At 40.8% G+C, this 21,862-nt stretch overlaps 1 protein-coding gene across 1 annotated transcript in view; it reads left to right on the top strand.

Annotated features, from left to right (window-relative positions):
- ADGRD1 (adhesion G protein-coupled receptor D1) overlaps positions 1-21,014 on the top strand; it is a 169,354-nt gene extending 148,340 nt beyond the window's left edge. The window contains exons 23-26 of the mRNA XM_067306966.1: positions 12,558-12,684; positions 13,900-13,941; positions 16,871-16,963; positions 17,644-21,014. Of these exons, the coding sequence (XP_067163067.1) occupies positions 12,558-12,684; positions 13,900-13,941; positions 16,871-16,963; positions 17,644-17,739 (358 nt within the window). The 3' untranslated portion in view covers positions 17,740-21,014. The remainder of the gene's footprint in view (positions 1-12,557; positions 12,685-13,899; positions 13,942-16,870; positions 16,964-17,643) is intronic.
- Positions 21,015-21,862: the final 848 nt, after the last annotated feature.

The raw sequence follows: 21,862 nt of genomic DNA, 5'->3' as shown, positions 1-21,862 counted from the left end.
TGAGGTGCTTTCATTTTGACAAATCAGAAAATACTTTGTTGGAATTTTTCTGATATCTTGTGCTGGGCATTTCCGCAAGTAATATGAAAGTTGTATGTTGCCTGATTTCTTTAAAACCAGCTCAATAAGAAACCTGGCTCCTCGCATGGCAGCAGCGCTCAACTGAGTGCTGCTGTGCAGTTTGTGTTACCCCGGAAGCACCACTCACGAGCAGTTTTTCTAAACCGGATCGCAAGGTAGCATGACTGTAGTTGTACTCTAGCAATTTTTTCCCCCCCCTCTCTCCTTATGTGCATTTGAGACAGGCAATCAAGCAAGTATATGGCTATTTATTTTCCAGTACTGCAGTTAAAGCTCATATGAACCATTACACAGAAAATTACTTTCTTTTCTTTCTCAGTTTGTATGCTTGACCTTGATGGCTTTGCCATTTGCTCGTACTGTTGCCATGGAAATGGGAGAAAACGATCTTTCTGTTGATATCAATGCATAATTAAGGGTCACTGAGACCATTCAGGTCAAGAGATCATTTTCTGAGTTCAGCTCCTCCGGGTGTGAATGTTATTCTACAGAAATTTTATGTATGGGCTGATGTGATAGTTACACTGTCATCCTAAATTAAACTCTGAGCCGCACTGACTTCAAGATAAGAGACTGAAATATTTGCCAAATCTACACATTTCCAATAAACACCTTCTCTGCGAGGCTGCTTTCTCTGTGTGTTCACGGCTATACAAAATTATCAAGCTACGAGGTGTCAGCTGAACAGTGGTAACTGCCTGTGTGATTGCTCCTGCCCATTTCAAATTGTGTGCAAAATATAATCCCTTATCCTGGTAAAAGCCCCCAGTGACAGACATTTTAGTCTCCCCAGGGTGTAGCTATTTCAGAGCCTTTTCTCCTAATGGCTGCTCTTGGCGCGCCTGACATTTCCACAAGGGCTGTTTAAAGAAGGACAAATAGCAGCCTGTCCTTTCTCCCACGAACATCAACAACAGGTTCTTTCTTTCTCCACTGAAGCTAACTTACATATTCAAAGTCTGTCCCTTTTTTTCATGGGCCATGTCTTCTCGATTTTTCATTGCTTTCCTCCACAGTCTTTCCAGCAGGACCACATTTTTCTTGAATATGACACTCCAACCCAAACATGCTCCTCCAGTTCGGGCATGACCAGTGTAGAGCACAGCGTAGGAGCCACCTCATGTTTTTAACATATGCTGTTCCTGGTTTGACATCCCAGAGCAGTAAGAATTTTTTTGCAAAGGGATTACATCACTGACTGCAGTTTTATAAACTTACTCTCTATTTCATTATTAATTAAATGAAGCTGGTTCCACGTTAACAACTAATGCTGTACTTCAGCCAATTCTTAGATTGTTTAGGAAAAACATCCCATCCACACCATCCCACCCCCAAGGTGGCCCCATCCACCTCGTCTTCCTGGTTTAGCAAGCCAAAATAGACATGAAATGTCATACTGTTCCCATTTCTGTTTTGCCTTTGTTGCACAGAGATATTTGAAAGGTCTGCCTGCCTATGGTTTCTGGCTCTCTGAGCAGATCTACATTTTTGTGGTACACCCTTTTGTCCCCCTGCATGTCCTTTCTGAACAAGCTGTGCCCTTTCCTATCAGTATTCCAGTCAAGTGAATTCTTCCATCAGCCTCTCTGTTATGGCGAACGCTATGGGGTCCTTTTCATAACTTCTGTAATTTGACAATCCCTCTTTATTAGCACAGGGTCTGTCAGCATGGTTTACTGCTGGGAAAACAAAGATTCGCACTGCATGATATAACAACTATAAAAAAAGATTTAGATGGATGTCAGTAGCACAATAAGACTAATTTCAGTATATTGCTTCAAGATCCCTCATTGAGATTTAGCCAATTAGAAGTAGGAAGGGTTGGGCTAATACAGATTCATGCTTTGCATTGAGAATATACCTAGGGATAGACTATACAGAAAGCTGTCATGAGATGGAAGTCCTGCACTGGGCTCTTTCAAACTGGATAAAACAATGGAGTCTATAGTGGAAGAAATAATTAGGTGCAAATGCTGGAGAAAAGTGGTAATGACATATAGCCTGGGCCATCTGGCACCCGCAGGCTGGATCTAGCCCGTAGGGACATTTCCATTGCCTTGTCCTTGGAAAAGACAGGTAATGAGTTTTCTGGCAACAAGCTGTTGTAACAAATTCCTGCTCCTGGGGCAAGTCCAACACAGAGCTAGGCACTAGGTCCACGTCAGAAGAAGGGCAGAGACTGAAGGAACATCTGTTTTCACGTATGCAGAATCTCCACAGCAGCCAAGGTTAGATTATCCTATTAACTATATCCTATTAATGTCCTGTTAACGCCTCTAACATCATGGTCATATTATGTGAATTAATTATTTGATATCTTTTGCTAGTCTGTCCTAACAGCACAATTCCATAACCTTTTTCACCCCAGGACTACTTGATTGCTAACTGCATGGATTAAAAAATAAAAATAAAAAAAAATCCCCCTGCATAATTTTTGTTGTCTGATTGTGAAGCAAAAAGTTGCTACTTTGCCGAGTGCTTGCTCTGTAAGGCGCAATCTGAAAACAAGAGGACAATTTGACCCCTGGAAACAAACTGGCTCCTAATAACGGCTTATGTATAAAAAAAGACCCATTAAAATATTACAATTTATTTTATTTTTAAAGATAGCAAACTGATCCCTCCAGACTCCCCAGTCAATCTACATTTGTGAGACCACTAAAGAACCCCTAAAGTGAAAGTGGATAATATTTTCCTTATCTTTTTATCCCCTCTTACCCTCTTGGAAATAACTCGAGAATCAACCATTAAAGAGGAACCAAACGCTGTAAGAGCTAGGGAAATGAATAATCTGTGTTTAAAAAATCAATAAATCTTCACTACTGTAAGGATCAGGGCCTGTCTTTTTTTTTTTTTAATAATTGCTTTAATTTTCCACATGGGTTTCTAAATTTATTTATTTATTTATTGGCTTCTGACCATAGTCATTAATACCAGCTGCTGGGAAATTTGTTCTCCCATCACCCAGTATCAAGTCTCCCCATAAACTTTTTTCCAGCAGGCGCATTATTTAGATTTCCAAAAAATTTAACATGTGACTGCAATAAACAGTCAACTGTCTATTTTGGTTTTAAGGGAATGGACCACTGATCGCCAAGTTACTATAAATGATTGTACATTAAAAGACTATCACTGCTAACCTACAACGGTACTAGTGTTACACTTGAGTGGTCCTCTAACTGGAAATATTTATATTGCTTGTTCTTTTAGAGATTATTATGGGAACAGGGAAAATGCATTTTCAGTTACACTGGGGCTATTCCAGGGGGTCCAGTGGTTCTCCTATAGCAGCAGAGCATGATGGGCAGCACGAAGAGCCCCAAATGCAGATTTCTGATGATTAAAGCACAAATATGCATCAAGACTGTTAACCAGCTAAAGTTCCCAACAGAGACAACATAAACTTCACTAGGAATAGAGAAGATTTGGGCATCCCGTGGCAATATATGTTCTACCGGATATCCTGTGGTAGAAAGACTCCAAGGGCAGGTACTATCTTTAGCTCCTCATCCAAAGACACTTATAAACACTCCTCGGCTGGATGTGGAACACTTCTGCTGTGAGAATAAGCTCTTATTATTTTCTTTGATGACTCAATAGTAAAGTTCAGTGGAAAATTAGCTTTAGCCTTGGGCTTGGGGACTGAGCAGCAGAGAATGCTGTCTCAGCACCAGTGCAATGAGGGAGGCTGTGTTAAAAACAAGGTTGAAAAGAACAAAATTTTTAGAGAGTGAATGGAAAAATCCCACTGCAAATACAGTTCCCCTGGGCAAATCCTAACCCCCAGAAATGCAGCTTGCAATGACATTACCTGTGAATTCTTTATGTTCTTTTAATGGCTTGAGCTAAAGAAAAGGGGAAGGACATGTTTTAGTTAAGCCCTTACTACTTTCTTTGGAAAGTTTTCTTTTTGGTGTGATTTTAGGATCACAAAGTGATTCAGGAGACATGGGACTTGATCTGTGAGAGGACTTAGCAAGGCGTGTATTCTTAAATCCCCTGCTAGGTGCTGAAGTCAAAAGTCAATGATGCTGCCAGTCCCTGGAATTGCCTTCTCAGCATTAAAATTCTTAAGGTACCTCCATCTCTGGTTATGTCCACAAGTTTGTCAGGCTTCACGGAGTTTTGAAGGAAGACTTGGATTGCAGTCCCTGCTCCACTGAATACTTAATATGAAATAGGAAATATTAATAAAGCAGGGATTAGATGAGTCCCTTCTTTCTCAGGAGAGCGCTCTCAACTAATCATCTGTAGCGTTACACTTTCTCTCTCTGACCCAATGAATATTCAGTTATTCTATATAAGTGGAACAGGTTCAATAGGAGAGAATGACCATCAGGCAGGGGGTCAAAATGCTCCTCTGGAAGAAGGGAACTGCAATCCCTTAGGCAGAAGAATATTTTTTAACCCAGACCTCCTATACTCTGGGCAAATGCTGTATCTCCTGGTCTTGTCAGTGAAAGGGGAGGCATCCCTCTCATACGGCTAAGAAAAGGACCTTAACCCTCTCTAGTTGCTTGAAGGAGAAGGACTCAGGTACCTAACTTCAAGGACAATTCTGCTGCCCCAAGCAGAATACCCACATGAGTCCCTGAAGACACTGCAGGACAGTGCGTAGAAGACCAACATGCCAGCCACAAAATCACTGCTGACTGAGAAGGAAAACCAGACCTAAAGGAGCACTAGGCTGCGAGTCTCATTGAGCCATCCCTCATGCTGGTGATGAGGGTGGCCCTCAGAGGCAAGGGAGCATGAGAGAGGGCAGGCTGCGAGGAAATCCCTACAGCTTTACCTGGAGAGACAAGAGGACGTGCGCACTGCTGAACATACATGTGCGCTGTCTAACTAGAAATTTTAATTAACTCAAAATGTTGTGTTATAAACACCTACAAATACATTGTACGCTGTACTCTTACTTAAATGAATTTCTTACTGATGAGGTGTCAAATTATTTTTCATGAGCAAATCAAAGTTAAAGTATTCCCCCTCCCCACAAAGCACGTCATGTTACACACTAGTAAACTAGAACCTACTTTACTTTAATTCCTGAGCTGCAGACTGAAAAAGCTGCTGGCACCTGGAAGAAAAGCAGCTCATTCATAGAGCATCCAGTTTCAAAGATGAGCATTGCATCTCCTACCAGCTAGATGCTAGGTGCTCAGAGGAGCCTTTCTTATTTCATCTGCTGGATAGGATGCTAAGGCAGCTCCAGCTTTTGGGATGACTTATGAGAAGTGCCATTGCTTCAGCAGCATCTGCCTTCCTGTGAGCATCTATGGTGAAAGGGCTGGTTATTGTACACAGAGCTTAACGGAAAAGGAAAAATGCTCCCCCCCGTCCCTTCCTTCCCACTCTCATGATAAAAAACAATCTGAAATTACGTGCTACAACAACCTAGATTTTTTTTTCCCCCCTCATTGCTACAATACTTTTCACTAACAGCATCCTTCCCAGACTATAATTGGCACCCACCAAAAAAAAAAGAAAAAAAGCAACAAGCTCTGAAGTGCTCGTGCATATTACTTGCTCAGCCTCACAACATCACTTTGAAACTTGCACTGAAAAACGGCATGGGTGGGTTGCTAAGTTCGGTTGGGAGCAGAGAGATTTTGACCCTCAGACCTGTGCTGAGACTCTGCCAAGCTGGTCACATCACTCAGTGTATCACACTGATGTGCCTTTAGTTATTTTACATTAGGAGTGAAAAAGAGCTTGATCCTGTAGACTCCAACTGGCATCAGTGGGCTTTGGATCAGGCCCAGAGATGGTTGTTAGCGTGACCATTGCTGTTCACTGCCTAGGTCGCTCAAAGAGACGAGTTATTCTCAGTGCTCCTCCAGCTGTCTGGTTGGAGTTGGTGGCAGCTCGCCACCTAAATCGCTCAGTCTTGGCCTTACTCCTTGGAGAATCAAGGGGGACTGGCGGGGAACAAATGCTCTGTGCGCTTGCAAATGCCACGGCGGGGAGAACCGCCAGTCCTCAGACGCCCCAAACGCGGGGCAGAAGGAATATAAAAGGTGTGTGTTAGAAACACTGCTGAACTGAATGAAAACACATTTTCATAATCAAAGTTGCTAACAGGGTTTCACAGCAGTTGTCCAGCTTTCAGGTTACTGAGTGCCACTTGTAGCAAGTTGGAAACAGAGGCTAAATTCATTTTTCCTGGTATTAGTCTGAGATTTTTGTTATAGGCTTTTTGTGTTTGTTTTTAAAGTACAAAGGGTAATGTTGATAGTGTCTTGTGAAGGGTTTAAGAAACGAGAGAAATTTCAGTTGAGGCCTATTTGTCAGGGTAACAATTCTGATGAATTGTTGTGAAGGAATTTTGCTTTTATAGACAGTATTTCCTCCAACTATTATATAATCTTGGCCTATGGGTCTGAATTTAGTTCTTACTTCAGCAGGCATCATGACTGAAAAGTAGATGTCAGGAGTCTTAAAAGGATTAGTGCTCCATATATAACCAATAAAATTGATTTATGAATTAGGGTCCCCTTTACAGAAGTAATAACATTTTCATTCTGCAAGCAGTGAAATTTTTCTTGTGGCTGTCAGCGTAGTCATTCTGCATCGGTATAAGGTATCGACAGTGCGCTCAGGGCAATAGCAGAAAAGGGCAGAGATTAAATAAGGGGACGGAGTAAGCTCAGTTGAGGAGGCCTGTTCTAAACCAATTGCAAATACAATAAAACTATAAGACCCAAGCCGGCTCTTGGAAAAGCGTTCCTGGTAACTTTATAACAGTGCAATAATTTTATATGATGTTAGTGATGAAAATATGTCTCAGAGGCTCTGAAACTTGTACTTCTCGCACACCAGGACTTCAATGCAACTATCATAATTATCCAGCTCAGAAAACTTCCTCTGTTAGTTGATTAGTCCCCCATCATTGGATTCCATCTCAGACTGAGCAAGATGCACAGAAAATATCAAAAACCTGCACTGCCTTGAGTGCTAACACAAAAGCAATCAAACAAAAGCCAAATAAAGAAGTTTGGAGAAGGTGGTCTCTGGTGAGTAAGGTTTACTTTTCAAGCATAAGAACAGGAAAAGGGAGGATAATTCTTTTTTTTCCCCCCAGTGCAAGACTTAGAGTGAATGCATGCTAGATGGACAGATTGATTAAGAGGTAATGAAGAAAGTTAATGCTGTTCTTGCAAGTAGTATATCAGAAGGATTTTCAAAAGATCCCCTCCCTCCCCAACTGGATTCATGGACAGGTGCTCAAGTGAGCAGGACTACGCACTTTTAAGGAACAGCAGTGGGTGCAGAGCAGCCTATGCACATCTGACAGCAGGACTTCGCCACTGTGCAGGAGCAACTCATTGCTGCTTGCTTTTTACAATAAAATAAAATAAAATAAAAAAGCATACCAATCTGAATTAAATCAACTCTCAAAGTGTCTGTTACTGAGCAGCACTTTCCAAGTCCATGCAGGCCACCCAAAGGGATTGCTATAACTGGGGCAGAGTGAGAAACAGCCCTAACTGCAGTCTGAGTTGATAGCTACACTGTGTACAATTAGTAATATCCCAAAGGCTATTGCATATACACTGAATATGAAGATGTAAGTGGACTCAAGATAGCATTTTCCAGAAGTTGTCTGTATTCCGAAGTAATAACAGGTACATAGTTTTAAAAAAAAAAAAAAAAAAGCAACAACCACCCAAAGGAAACCATAGAAAGGAGATGCTCTTCATTCATTCCACAGCTGATAATTCAGTGTACATAGACACAGAGAGACAAAAAGCTCACAAAACTTAATGCTATTAGAATGCGGAGGAGTAACAACGTCTGAGCTTTTGAGGGCGCGCGTGAGAAACAGGCTGTCAGGTTGCTTCCAGTTCCAAAGGCCAGAGCACAAAAAGGAGCACAGGGAGACATTTACAGGGACCTCTGCAAAGCAATGGCCATTTTTTTCCCTGTTTTCCATTACATGGGAACAGAAGGACACCCAAAGATTTTAGCAAGACTTGTGAAGTTCCGGTGGGGACCCCACTGGCCTCGCTATCTGCAAGGTAAGAGCTGCCCCCTGCCCAGAAGTATGACTTCATCGTGTCACCAATTTCACCGGCAGCATGAAAGATGTCACTATCATCCTTTGAGTTTTAAGGTTACATATATTAAGTTGTCCGTATTTTTTAATCCAAAAACAACATGTATTTGATTCCTTTCTGTATGTTAGCGTACTATAACTAATTAACCAAAATATTCAAGCAGCGAAAATGTGGGAATAAAAAAAAAAAAGTGCAGCGTGGTGGAATTGGTGTGCCTAGTGGAACATTAACTTTTGTATTTCTAGGGTTTTTTTTTTTGTGATTTTTAACCATGGTTAATGGTGTTCTGACACAGCATTTTACATGTAATTTTTCTTTTTCAAAGTTCAAAGACAAAAATGAAATAAAGAAGGAGAAGGGAGGGGGAAGTAGAAGAAAATAAAAGAGGACGAGGAAACAATAGAGCCGAGGTCTCTGCTTGGTGCAGAAAGCTCATAAACACCTTGAACCAATAATTTCAGATGTAGGGTGAAGTTCGCAGCAAGCAGGCATAAAAATCTATGCAATAATTAAGCAAAAAAAAGCCGTAATGGGATTTAAGTGATACACAGGCAGAGTCAACCCTTAGATAGTCTGAAGTGAATTTCATCGCCAGCTGGTGGATAAAATCTCCATCTTTTAAATCGATATGCACTTAGAGGCACACATATACGTGCAAGGAAAATCCCAGGCATCTCTACTTTGTCTTCATTTTTAGCTATGCATTTCTGCTGCATATGCTCTGGACCCTGTGTTTAAAAATGAATCGTCTTCATCAATACCTTTTTTATTTTTATTTTTATTATTATTTTTTTAAATGCAAGATACTTGTGATGTTAAAGGCTCCTGAAAATGCAAACAGTGAGGAGGATTTTAAAAACATTGATATTAAGTACCTAACTCCTTTCTGTCCAAGACCACAAACTACAGACAAAGATTTTTTGCTGAGATCTGAAAACATAAATGAAAACTTATTTTTGGCAACAAACCATCTAGGGGAAATTATATTCCAAACCGCAAGGTCTATGAAAATGGAGAGAGTACGAAAACAAAAGGGGGAGAGGGGAAAGGAGGTTGTACAGACGCCCAGGTTTCGCACACACACAGCTCTGGCATACCAGTCGCCTGCTGCGCCAGGCTAGAGGGGACGTCCCGACCACCACGGACACCCAGTGTACCCAATCCACCGCGGGGCTCCGCGCGTCCTCCCCCACCTGCCCCCCGTCCTGCCCCGGTGCCGCTTCCTGAAGCCGCGAGGGCTCCGTACAGGTCCCTGCGCGCAGAGCGCGTCGCAAGGTCGCTCTGCCGGCGGCTCCCCAGGGCAAGGCGTGAACAGCTTTAATCTTAACAGGAAAGAGAACAAAACCAAAAAGACCCACCACCCTCGATTCATGAAAATAAGTTTGTATCACTTAGCTGCTCTAGAACTGTACCCTTTTAAATGAATATTATAACTCAATACGAGAACTCAAGCTTTATTTTATTTCTTCATATTCTGGCTGAAGAAATTCTTCCCGGAATAAATTGAATTGTGTAGAAATATTCATGGCCAAGGACATTAAGATACTTATCAATATGGGGGCGGGGAAACCCCGACTCCGGCTGTCTTCCCTGATACAGATTTTCCAATAAACCTGAAGCCTATGCAGTATTTCAACATACACTTTTAATCAAGGATATAATGAAGTGGGCGCTCAGGTCACTGAAATGAACACAATGTCTTGGATCTAAGTATTTAATTAAAAGTTTTTTTCTTTGAACTATATTGTGCAACAGCCTCATTTGTCTCACGTTTGCTGTAATTATAGTGGTCTCTTGTCATGCAGTTCTCTTCTCTGCCTGTACTTTAACGCGGATGAGGGGGTAAAAGGCACAAGTAGGACATTAGTCTCCTTAGAACAACTTTGTTTCTTGTATACGTTTCCTGCTCAAAATAAAATAAAATAATCTGAGTTTCCGAGAAATGCAGTTCTTGCAAGCATGGCCTGTCCTTCAGTTTTGCTCTACCCATGGTCCCTGTACTGCCCTCTTGGCTTCTTTATCTATAATTGTACCATAAGATTGAATTCACTGAAATATTTTAAAAGTATATTTAAGTGTAATCGCATGCTTAAATCCTGCAGGTTGCAACAAGAAGTCAGCATACATTTATGTAACAGGGATTAGATCTGCCTGGCTTGCAGGTTCAGGATGTCTCTAGAGAGGGAAAGCTTCCTTCCTTCTGCTTTCTGTCTTGTTGCACCAACGCTGTTCTCGGCTGCCCAGGAGGACGCGAGTTTGTCCTTTGCAATCTGTCACTGAAAACGCGATGCCCAGGTGTGCAAAGCGTCAACATCTGTTCAGCCTTGACAGGCAGAATTGCCCCGGGCTACCTAGTCAGCGCTTTGACAGCAAGAGCGTTTTGCCCTGTGGGATTCCCGGGGAGCGGTGACCGAATGGACAGACACCACGAATGCTTTCTGGCTGTCCAGTGCTGCGAGCCGGGGCATAGCCCAGGACCAGGTACTGGGAGAAAGCGAGTGGTGACTTAGTAACGCCGTCTGTATCTATTGGTCACCCGGCCCAGCTCTGTCTTGCACCTGCCTTTACCAGGTCAAACTGATATGAAAAAAAATGAACTGTGCAAGATCTGATTGTTTTAGCCTAATCCATCTGTTTTTTGATTAAGAACAAAAGAACTGCCACCACAGATTAGACTGGATGGACTGGTGGTCCATCTGGCCCAGTATCCTTACTGGGATAGGTCATGCAGATTTATTCCTCTCCAAATACTCCCAGCTTTCAGCACACAAAAGATTAGGGACTTTTGGCGTAAGTGGCTGCACCTGGATTGTCACATTTAACAGTCCTTAGTGGAACCGTCTTCCATGAATTTATTGGACCCTTTTCTGGGCCTCCAAAACATCCTGTGCCAAGGACTTCCTGAATGTAATCATGTTGTCTTCATGTTTTTTTCCCCTATGATTACACTAAAAACTCTATAGGACTATTACTACAATACTGTCGCAGTCACCATTACAGGGTGTACGCACACATGAAAATACAATTTGTTAGTACAATTCAGCAGTATGAATAAGATCATTCAGGACAGTAAAAAGAAAGATGCCCTGAGGGTTTCCTAAGACGACAATTGTGTAAGAGAAACAATAACCTGCGAGTTTAATTTTGTCAGACTTGCCTGCCTTTCTTGAAAGTGGTTGACTGGTAATTCAATTGCAGAAGAGATTAGGAACATTTAAGTAAAAGCAGGAAATGCACCCAAGAACAGCCAGTAACTATTCTGCAGAGTCCCGAGTGCTTTCTCTGAGGTTCGGATGCCCTTAATTCCTTTGGCAGATGAAGGAAATGCACCTTCTACAAGAGGCTCATAGTTCTTTGGGTCTTTAATGTAGAAAGCTATGGAGATAGTGAGGAAATGTGGTTCTGATCTCAATTTTTCTAAATGAAATTCCTTTGTTTTCTCTATGGCTTCCTTCTTTTACTCTTTACATAGAATTTGATCCACAGAATTCAGCTGTTGTAGAAAACTCTCTATGATCATTTAATTTCCTAGTACAATAATTTCTTTTATTCTTCCACTACAACAAACATCCTGTACATAGCTCATAACGGTAAATATAAGATTTTCTCAATGCTATTAGCTTTTCAGCTGTCATATCACTTAACTCAAATTTTGCCAGTACAGCAAGCTGAGCAGAGTGAACATATATCAGGAGGGACCTCCAAGAAACACAAGTCATTTCAGGAGTTGGCGTACTTTTCTCTGAATCAACTCTGAACAAAGCACAGCAGTAGCAGAATAATACTATGGTGTTAGAGGATGAGACCAAGTTTCTTCCCATTTGTGATTAAAGATCCCAAGTCACTTTCTAGAACAGAAATACCCCATTGCCTTGACCCAGCTGCAGCACTAAGCAAACGTACTCTGGGTACACTATATAGTGGTTTTAGTTTTTCCATGCAATACTCCCTTTGTTCTCAGTTTCTGCCCTCTACTTTCTACTCTCACACTATTATTATACTTCACAGATGAAATGATTATACTTCAGTACCAGCTAAAGGCGTGGTATTGTAGTTATATGACCACCTCTCCTGCTTCGCCCCCACTACCTGAGTTACTGACTGTCTCAATCTGTAGTTATCCCATTTGATAGCAAAGTTCTGTTGTTATCCCCATTTTTATAGATGAGAAATAAGAAATTTAAAGACTTCCCCATAAATACCAAATAATTATATGGTGAAGAGCATCACTGACTTATTCTATTATAGTTAAGCCACCATTCCTCTTTATCAACTTTCTGCTTACATTTATATGCATACCATACACTGATTTGGTGCCAGGAAATAATTGATAAGGAAATAATTGATAAGGAAACTCCTTGCTACATTGCCTGAAATTTGTCTGTTTCTTCACATTTCTGTCTTCGTTTTCTCTTTCAGACTAACTGCTAAAGCAGTTGCTGTGCTGTTACCAATCCTGGGAAGCTCATGGATCTTTGGCGTTCTAACTGTCAATGACCACGCGTTAGTGTTTCAGTACATGTTTGCTGTATTCAATTCATTGCAAGTAAGTACCTGGTGTGAAAGTATATGGCTACCAAACTGCTGCTGAGATCCAACAAATGGATCATTAGAAATGTTTCCACATGCTCATATTTATTGGATATTCCCCATGTTCCTTCCTGCATCTTTTAAGTCTGTGCTGACAATACAGAGCTGCCAATTGTTTAGTCTCTGCTTGAACAGAGCTTTCATTCCACTCCTTAGTGTTTTCAGGAGCAATAATTTAATAAATGAGACAGTGAGCTCAAGAAGTGAAATTCATTCTTCCAGCCTCAGGTACCAAAGGCTACATTCTTCATTGGAGATACCTGAACAATTTTTCAGTGTCAGTTTGAGGCTTCAGCACTGAGACTAAGTGAAAGCAAATAGAAGTTTTTGGGACCAGCGCAGTGTAAGGAGTAAAAGGGGAAGGATACTGCATTTTGCAGAAGTCAGCACATGACTCTTGCACAAAGGCAATTAAACCCTCTTCTTGTGAAGACACCAATCCAAGAAAATAGCTCTGTTTGAGAAAGAACATAAGCATCTGCTTAGCTTTTAGCAGAGCCTTGAGTAGAGGCATAAATCTAAAGTTGCAACCATTTCTCAGGAAAGCATTATAACGCAAAGGAGAAGAAAAATGAATTCTTGTGAATCGTTTGTTCAACAGAACAGCTCAGAAATAAATACCACTATAGTCACAGAAAGAGTAGAGTTCTCTGGCTTTCAATTTTCATCCCGCTTCCTCCCACCAAAAAACCCAAAACCAAAACAGTTTGCCTGTCAGTCCCCAAAAGAAAATAAAATTATTTTGGGGAAGCCTTTTTGCTTTCCATTGGAAAAAGAGTCCAAAGCAAGCAAATGTCTGTTGTGAAAGTTTTCCTAATGGTTAATACCTGTTTTTTAATATGAAAAGTATTGAAGCAGTGCTTCCCAAAGAGCACGTCCCCCGCTGTTATCTTTGCGAACACAGACAGAATGTTTTCCTATAGCTAATGAAAATACAATGCCTGCTTCTTTTCAACCAGCTTTTCTCCTTGAACACCCCAAAGTTTAGGAGGTGCTGTTTCATGGGAGAAGGTCCAGGCAAGTCTCATAGTAACCTGTGGGATTCTCCAGTTTAACTTGGGGCAGAATTTGGCCCACTCCTTCTTTATAGATCTCCAGCTACTTGATACCTGCTTTATACAATACTGTAGGGAATAACCTCAGTCTTTATCCTTCTCTTATCTGTTTTCAGGGATTTTTCATCTTCCTGTTTCACTGCCTTCTGAATTCAGAGGTATGTTTTCCTCAATAAATACCTTAAATGAGAGACTTTTTTTGTAGTAGAAGTAGGACTTGAGTTTTTGCAACAGTGCAAGTTCAGTCAATTAATCTGAAAATGATGGTTGGTATTTTTAGGTAACTGTTGTTTAATGCTGCTGATTTGTGTATTATCCTTATTCCTCAGTCACAATTGTTCAGTGATGTATGCTATTTCTATGTAGATATCTCTACAATACATACAGAAGGTGGGAGCTTTACCAAACTCGAGTGGAAAACAAAAAATGGCTTTCCCCACTGTCACTGCCTGTTACATCATTGACATCATTTTTCTTTCAATAAGCACATGACTGTTACTGACTTTGTAACTTGCAGCATTTTGACCCATGACCATCATTTATTTTATATAACGTAAGAAAGAGGAGGTTTGGGATGTGTGGCAGGGGGACAGGAACAGATGGGAGCTCCAGACTAAGGACTGAAGGACTCCTCCAGCACGGAGGGAGCCTAGCAGGGCCCGGACTACGCTGCTAAGTGAGCAAGTTTAAATTGCGGCAACAGGACTCACTCTGGCAGCCCCTGTTGGTGGGCCTCTGCCTTTATTATATCTGGAGTTCCAGAGAGGAAAATAAATATTAATCTCAGCAAAACATACTTTTGGAGATTGCTCATGCGTTTCTTAATGGGAAACCAAACAGAGTAGAACATATTCCAGGTATTTTTCTTGGCAGAAAGGGAAGGTTTTCACAATGCAGCAAGAGGAATCTTTGCACATTAAGCCTGTCTTTCAGACCAGCTGGGGTAAAGCCAAAGCCTGGCCCCTGTACGCAGGCCCTGCGGAGACCGTCTCTGCCGGGCCCCGAGCTGGCAGCATCCTCTCCTCCCACGGCAGAGGGTAGGAGATGCCCAGCAGCACGCATTATCAATAAAACTTTCTACTGAAAGCCGTTTGCAGCATGCTGACAGGGGGGCACTGATCAGTGAATACCCACATACCTTGATTTTCCCAGGTCTCTTCCTTCTGTGCACTACTGAGTAGCTCTGCTCCATAACCTGTTTCTTCTCCCTGTGCATCAGAAGCACTCCAGCTCTATGCAGAGGATCACTCATGACAGTTTTTTCATTAATCAGTTACCATTTATTAAGTTTTGCTAAGCTATCCAGTCTTAGGGTATCGACTGGATCTTTACTGCAGTCAGTCCAGACTGAGGGCCTACTGTAAAATTCTTGAACTTTATGGGAATCGGCTAAAGTTAAGCCGACAGGTTAAAGTTAAGGAAGAGAGATATTTCTTTATCCTATTCTCCTCCAGGCTCAGAAAGCCTTCTTCCTTCTGTCAAGCATCTTAGTCTAACATCGAATACAAATACTTGAATTGCTGCCATTTTTCCATGAACCAATGAGAAACAACATTCATAAATTTCTCGGAATCTGAATCCTTGTCAAACAGTTCGTATATAGCTAATATAAACAGTCACCTTTGTATAGTAGCTCATATAGGCTCCACTGTATGCCATGCATGCAAATCCAAGATACTCCTTCAGGTAAACTCTTACTATAAAGCAAAATCCATAGATATTTCCAAGTAGTTGGAGAAAACACAGCTTTGTTCCCAGCAATCCTGGACAAGAAATACCTCAGCATTATAAGGGACCACAGGAAGACAGGGCTGACAGACTTGAGAGGGCACCTACCCCCATGCACAGTGTGACATACCCATGTCACCCTGGCCAAGGAAGCCCCTCAGCCTCCCCGCAAAGCTTATCTTGGTGCCTACCTAGCTCTAATACTGTCCTTCCCAACAGTTTCCTAGCTTTAATCATTCTTGCTGCAGTTTGGTCTTGCCATTTCTTGTTTTAGCCACTATATATATATTTATATATATATATATGCATACATGCACATACACATATAATATATTAGAGCAGATAATTCCCTTTCTCTCTGCAGAAGAGGAAGACTTATCCTATCTTCCCTCAGTCTCCTCTTTAGATTAAAGAGCCCAAGCATCTCATAACTTGAGTTTTCTAGACCTGTGATCCTCCTCACTCTCTTCAGGGTTGTCCCCAACTGGTCCATATTTTCCTTGGGATGCTGGACGCAGTATTGTAGCTAAGGCCTGGCCATTGTAGAAGAGGGAGAAAGGATTACTTTATGTATTTTGCAGACTCCACTCCTCCTGACAAAATGCATAAGACTGATGAATCACTGTCAGCTAGCAATACTGATTTCTAAACCTCCCATACTTTCCTTACCAACCTTTGTTTATGCAGCAGATTATTTTCTACGTGGTGCAGAGTCTTACCTACATCTATAGGGAATTTCATCCATCATCTTCTAAACAATTTCACTTCCAAAAAGGCTGTCGGCCGGCTCACCTCCTCAGGGCAGACAGGCACCATTAGAGCTACATGAGCTCCAGGGCAGAGCCGTCCTGAATGGGGGGAGCTTGTGGTCATCTTGGGCCATATATCTGGTTAAAAAAATGTTAAAGTGTCCTAGGGAGCTGCTGAGAATCAGTACAATCAGAACAGTCTCTCAGAACAGGACTGCGCATACAGGAGATATATGCTTATATACCCTGCAGGTTTGTTTTTTTGCTTATATTTTTATTTATTTTTTTTTAAAACAAGATGAAAGGTAATACAGTCATAGCTTGGACATCTAGGAGGATGTGATAGCCCAGACAACATGAATATACTGCTGGTGAAATGAGACAGGAGTGAGGTTGTAAAATGCTTTGTATTTAATATATGTTACTTGAAAAGTGAAGTTACAACTTCAGATCACAAATATAAAAAGAATGTAGAGGTTTGTTTGTTGTTTTTGGTAAAGTGATGTTAACGTGGAGGTAGGATAACAGGGAGATGACTCTAGGCTGAACCTGAGAAAATACAGCTTTATCGAAAGATATCTTCTGTTTGGTTTCATATTTTTTTCCTAAGGTTAGAGCTGCCTTTAAGCACAAAACCAAGGTCTGGTCCCTCACCAGTAGTTCAATTCGCAACGTGAATGTGAAGCCCTTCAATTCAGACATTGTAAGTAATCCCTTCCCCCCCACTGTATACTTGAAAGTTTTCTACATGAAATTCAGTTGGAAAGAACAGGACACAAGGAGGCACATGGGTATTGCTTATACCCAACCTGCCACAATTGTGCAGTTAGGTGGAATCAGCAAGTACTACGTCCCAGCTACAAAATTTGTTTAGAAAGCAGAGGGTTAAATTCTACTTTCTAGTAAATCATCAATTAAAGTTAAACAAGCTTTACCAGCCCTAGAGCATAGTTCATTGAGACTATTCCCATCAGTTGTAGTGGACATCATATTATGTATTCAAGCAGCATTTAAGTAATACCTTTGTCTGATGACTATGGCTTTTAGATAGAGTGCTTTTACATTTAAGTTTGGGGAATAAACTCTTAAATAAATCAACACATGCATGCATCATATGTTTTCCTAGCTCTCCTTAAATTTTCTTGAGGCAAAAGACATTTGTTTTTATAAAGGACCAGACTCCTGAACTGATGGATATTATTAAGTGATCACTGCCAATCACCTTAGAACCTGGCAATAACTGTTAGAAGCCCTTTATGGTTTATACTCTCAAGACTGACAACGCTGTAATTGAAATAAAAGCTTGAAAGCACCTATTGACTCCAGACAAGAGTAGTTTAGCAAAACAAATCAATCTACTTCCAACATTATTTTGTCTTCTAGATGACTGGGAACAGGCCAGGCACAAGCCCCACGAAGCTGAACACCTGGGATAAGAGCACCAATTCAGCTAATCGCATTGATTTATCAGCGGTCTGACAGTGATACCAGCTTCTCAGTGAAGGAAAAAAAAACCAAAAACACAAACAACCAAGCCATACATTCAGGACTTCTGACACAGTGTCCACCAGTATTTTCTCACTGTTAATGCCAGTAGAAAACTGCTTTTTTAATCACTGCCTAATAAATTGGAAATTGGCATATTGTTTTGTTGAGTAAATAGTCCTCAGCTGCTTGCCTTCAAAACTGTAATGCAATCTACCACTTAGCTATTAGCAATATCTGTAAAAATAACTAGCACAAATATACACTGGATGCTTTTGTCAGCCATGATGAAAACACTAGGTATTTAAAAGAGCTTATTGCTATCTGAATCATTCCCAGCTCCCAGAACCAAGGAAAGGTAACATACCTTGGGAAAGATGGATTTTTATGCTCTAAAATGAAATGCTTCCCACTGTGATGCTGTAATGGGGCTACTCTGGTCTTGCTGTGCACTCTGTTTACATTTAATACCTTACAGAATCCAATTACCCAAGTGAGACTTGTTCAGAATACAGAGTCAACAGGTGATTAATTTGAATACCCCAAGGAAGCCAGAACTTGAGGAGGAAGCAGGTTCCAGCTATTCAGCTCCCAGTATGGGTATGGAAATAGCAAAGCTAATATACATATGTCTCTGCACATAAACAGTATATGTAACATATACATGGCCTGTGAGTATTTTAGATATTCCTCTTTACATTGTATCTGTAAGAGACAGAAATGGCTAAGGCTGTCCTGCAGCAGTCTGCAGCGTTTCTATCACTGAGTTGTGTCTGCTGTCATATCACGGTGCAAAGCATCTGTATTGCTTTGCCTGAAGCTTTTGGATGCAATCAACAACTGTCCATCAAGCACATTTCACAACAGCACTCTGGCTTTTGGAAATCAAAACCTGGCACTGTGACTTATCTTTCTACTTTTACTGGTCAGATTGAGACACTGAATTCCAAACACAAAACCATAACACAACACTATACTGTGAAGACAGCCAGATTACAAATAAGTCTATGTATTGTTACCTATAGACATCTTTTAAATAGGTCTCTGCTGAGTCTTTTGTGGTTTTAAACTCTGCTCAGCACTTAATAGCTTCTGCTTTAGCACTGCTATGAAGTATATTTAAGGGGGGAAAAAAATATTGTAATTTTTCTTTTGACCAGTGTTTTCTAGGTTCTCAGAAATGAGGTTTGGAGCACAAGGGGGTGAAATCTCAGGCACACCAACGCTGCACCTCTCCAGCTGCGGAGGGGTAAAGTAGACTACAAGCCCCAGAGGTGGTCGGAGCCCCTAAATACATACCCTGCTCTGAGATGTACTCCACAGCAAGGGTCCCCAAGAACCATTTCCAAAGGTGAGGCCCCCTTAGGAGAAGGGCTTTCCAGCCTTGTCTCCTTATTCCCAGGCGCTGCTTGTTTGCAGTAGCAGTTTCTCTAAGGCACCTGGTGTACTGGTTCGCAGGAATTACCAAGGTAATTATATTGGCTTTCCTAGTACACTGGGCTACAAAAATATCACAACAAAGAAGGAGATAAGCAAGTCTTCACCTCCCCCTACTCCCAGCCCCCCATGAGTTATTTTCTTAATTTAAGGTTTGTATCTTCAACAGCTTGGACCACCTCTGGTCCCAGTCAATCTAGCAAGACATCTGCTATTGATTTCCAAGAGAAAAGGTATCTACCCCCTAATACACATAGTCAAAATTGCTCATTGGATAGTAAATTTGAAAGGGAAAAAAGAAGTTTGAGGTTTAGGGAACAGAAGGTATTAGGATTGAATTTACTGAAGTGTTTCATTCAAAGGAAGTGGAATTGAAAGTTCAGAAAACATCAATGCATTTCATTTTTGATCGATCCAAAACAAGTTCTCTCTATGCTTCTCTCCTAAGGAAAAAAAGTAATTGTTTCAGTTTGGGCCAAGCTTTTCCATCTCCCCGCCTTCTCCCCCTCCTGGCCAAGACTTGTTGGATGGTCACCAAACTGAAAAATCCACAGTTCACCCAAGTCTATCCCTGACTAGAAATTGAAGCATTTCACAGAAATTAACTTCGTTTCACCAGATATACACTGAATTTATGCGGCTATAACAGGGCAGAATGTGACACATCGCATATCATACGTATATATTCATACAATATATATGCTTCTAATCTTGTTTCTTATGTTGCTAAATAATTCTTAAGCTGTTGACAGCTAACCATAAAAGGAGGGTCAGTAAAAGCTAAATATCTAAATGGCTATGTCTTCCTTTTGGCTTTTGTGTATGGCTTTTTTCTAGCCCTTTGAACATTGAACTGTCTTACAGCTGTGCAAACATATCTGCTTTTCTTAGCCCAACAGTGTTTTTTTTCCCAAAAGATAGAGGAGAAGGAGCCCTCAGAATGTATGGAGGCAGATTGTGACAGAACATTACTGTGATAACAGAGTTCAAAGCGTCTGTATTGTGTGCAGACAACATATTTAAGCATATTTTTTGATACTGGAGCACATTTTTTTTAAACCACTGTGACCATGGATATAGTTTTAAACCCTCTTTGATAACTTCTCTTATAATTATTATGTTGTAGTATGAACAGTTCTGTGAATGAACCAGAGGAAATAAAAGCTGTTTTTATCTTAATTTTTAAGTATATTCCTCTCCATGCCATATTCATTGTATGCATCTCCTCCGATGCTGACTGTATATTGGTCACACACGTTACTGCCCAAGGTCCATTTGAAAATACATGACATTCAAGTGACAGTACCCAGTGTAGAGGGTTAAATCTGTGTTTCATCCAGGTATATCATATTTTAAAATTGATCACCAAAAGTAAGTACAGCATGAAAATGCTTTTGGTTTTATACTTTAGAATGTGACATAGATGTATTATATATTGAGGGAGCATTTATTATCCTGTATCTACTGAGATTCACTGCAGGTACGACAGCGTTTCCTCCAGTGAATAACCTGCAACCCGTGCTTTAACTTTTGAACACTACTTGTAATGAAACAATATATCTTGTTTATGTCACATGAGGTTAGGAGTTAGAACACTGTATTTATGATATTAGTTTAGGGACAGGGTTTCTTCTTTTTGATAAACTAGTAAAAACACAAACAAAAAAAACATTTCCCATTTCCATCTAAGTCTGTTTGTTTTGTTTGATTCAAAGTATGTTTGTTGTTACTGAATGCAGTAAGGGTACTGAATAAGAAATGCTCAAATGAATCTTTAAACAATCTCTTCCTGTCCTGAATCTTTAAACAATCTCTTCCTGTCCTCGGTCTTTTGAAGTCTGAAAGTCTTTCAGTTTATTTATGGGCTTGTATATAGCAGCTTTTGCAATATTTTTTCAGGACAGCATCATTTTGTCAATGGTACGAAATCTTAATTGAATGACATGCGAGTTTTAAAATAGATAATGTAGCAAGAATGACTTTGCTAGCAAGTAGTAAAGTAATTTAGTTTTGTTGTTTTCCCTCCAAATAAATGAGAAAACTTAATTTCCTAAAAGGACTTTTGTATTTGTTCAAATTATTTTGACATGGGTTATAAACAACATTAGAAAAGTTATGGCTCCCTGTGAATACTAATGTTATGCTTAAGCAAGCAGATCTTTACGTGTATTAGAAGTCCTATTGAATATTTGCATCGCATGGCCTAGTGTGGCCCAGATAACGTGCAAACAATTTTTCTGTGTTAAAGTCTATACCCACAGAATATTCTGAGGAAACTCATTCCCTCCCCTTTACGAAAGCAGCCCATTTGCTGAAGCAGCTGCTGCAGATTATTTCTTACAACCCAACTATTCCAGCAACCTGGTCAAGGTCAATTCCTAGGTGAAAAATTGGTTTCTATGGATATGACAAATGGCAACCCTGGGCCATCAGTTTCTGTCACAGATACAGAGGGGAAACATCTCATTCTACCAGATCTGAATATACTTGTGTGCGTGTACATATACACGCATACACACACACACACACACAGCGCCAACTCTTTCAGAAACCCGCTCCCGTCCCCACACCAGCATCTACTTCTGCATCATTTCTGTGGCTGGGGACGCAGGAGGAGAGGGGTTCACAGGCAACCAGTAACTTGCCATGGCATTTGCCCTCTCCTCGGCCAGGCAGCTTT

Source organism: Apteryx mantelli, chromosome 17 (genome assembly GCF_036417845.1).
Source record: "Apteryx mantelli isolate bAptMan1 chromosome 17, bAptMan1.hap1, whole genome shotgun sequence".
NCBI lineage: Eukaryota > Metazoa > Chordata > Aves > Apterygiformes > Apterygidae > Apteryx > Apteryx mantelli.
Note: the sequence above shows the minus strand (reverse complement) of the source record. Positions and strands in the feature narration are given on the sequence as shown.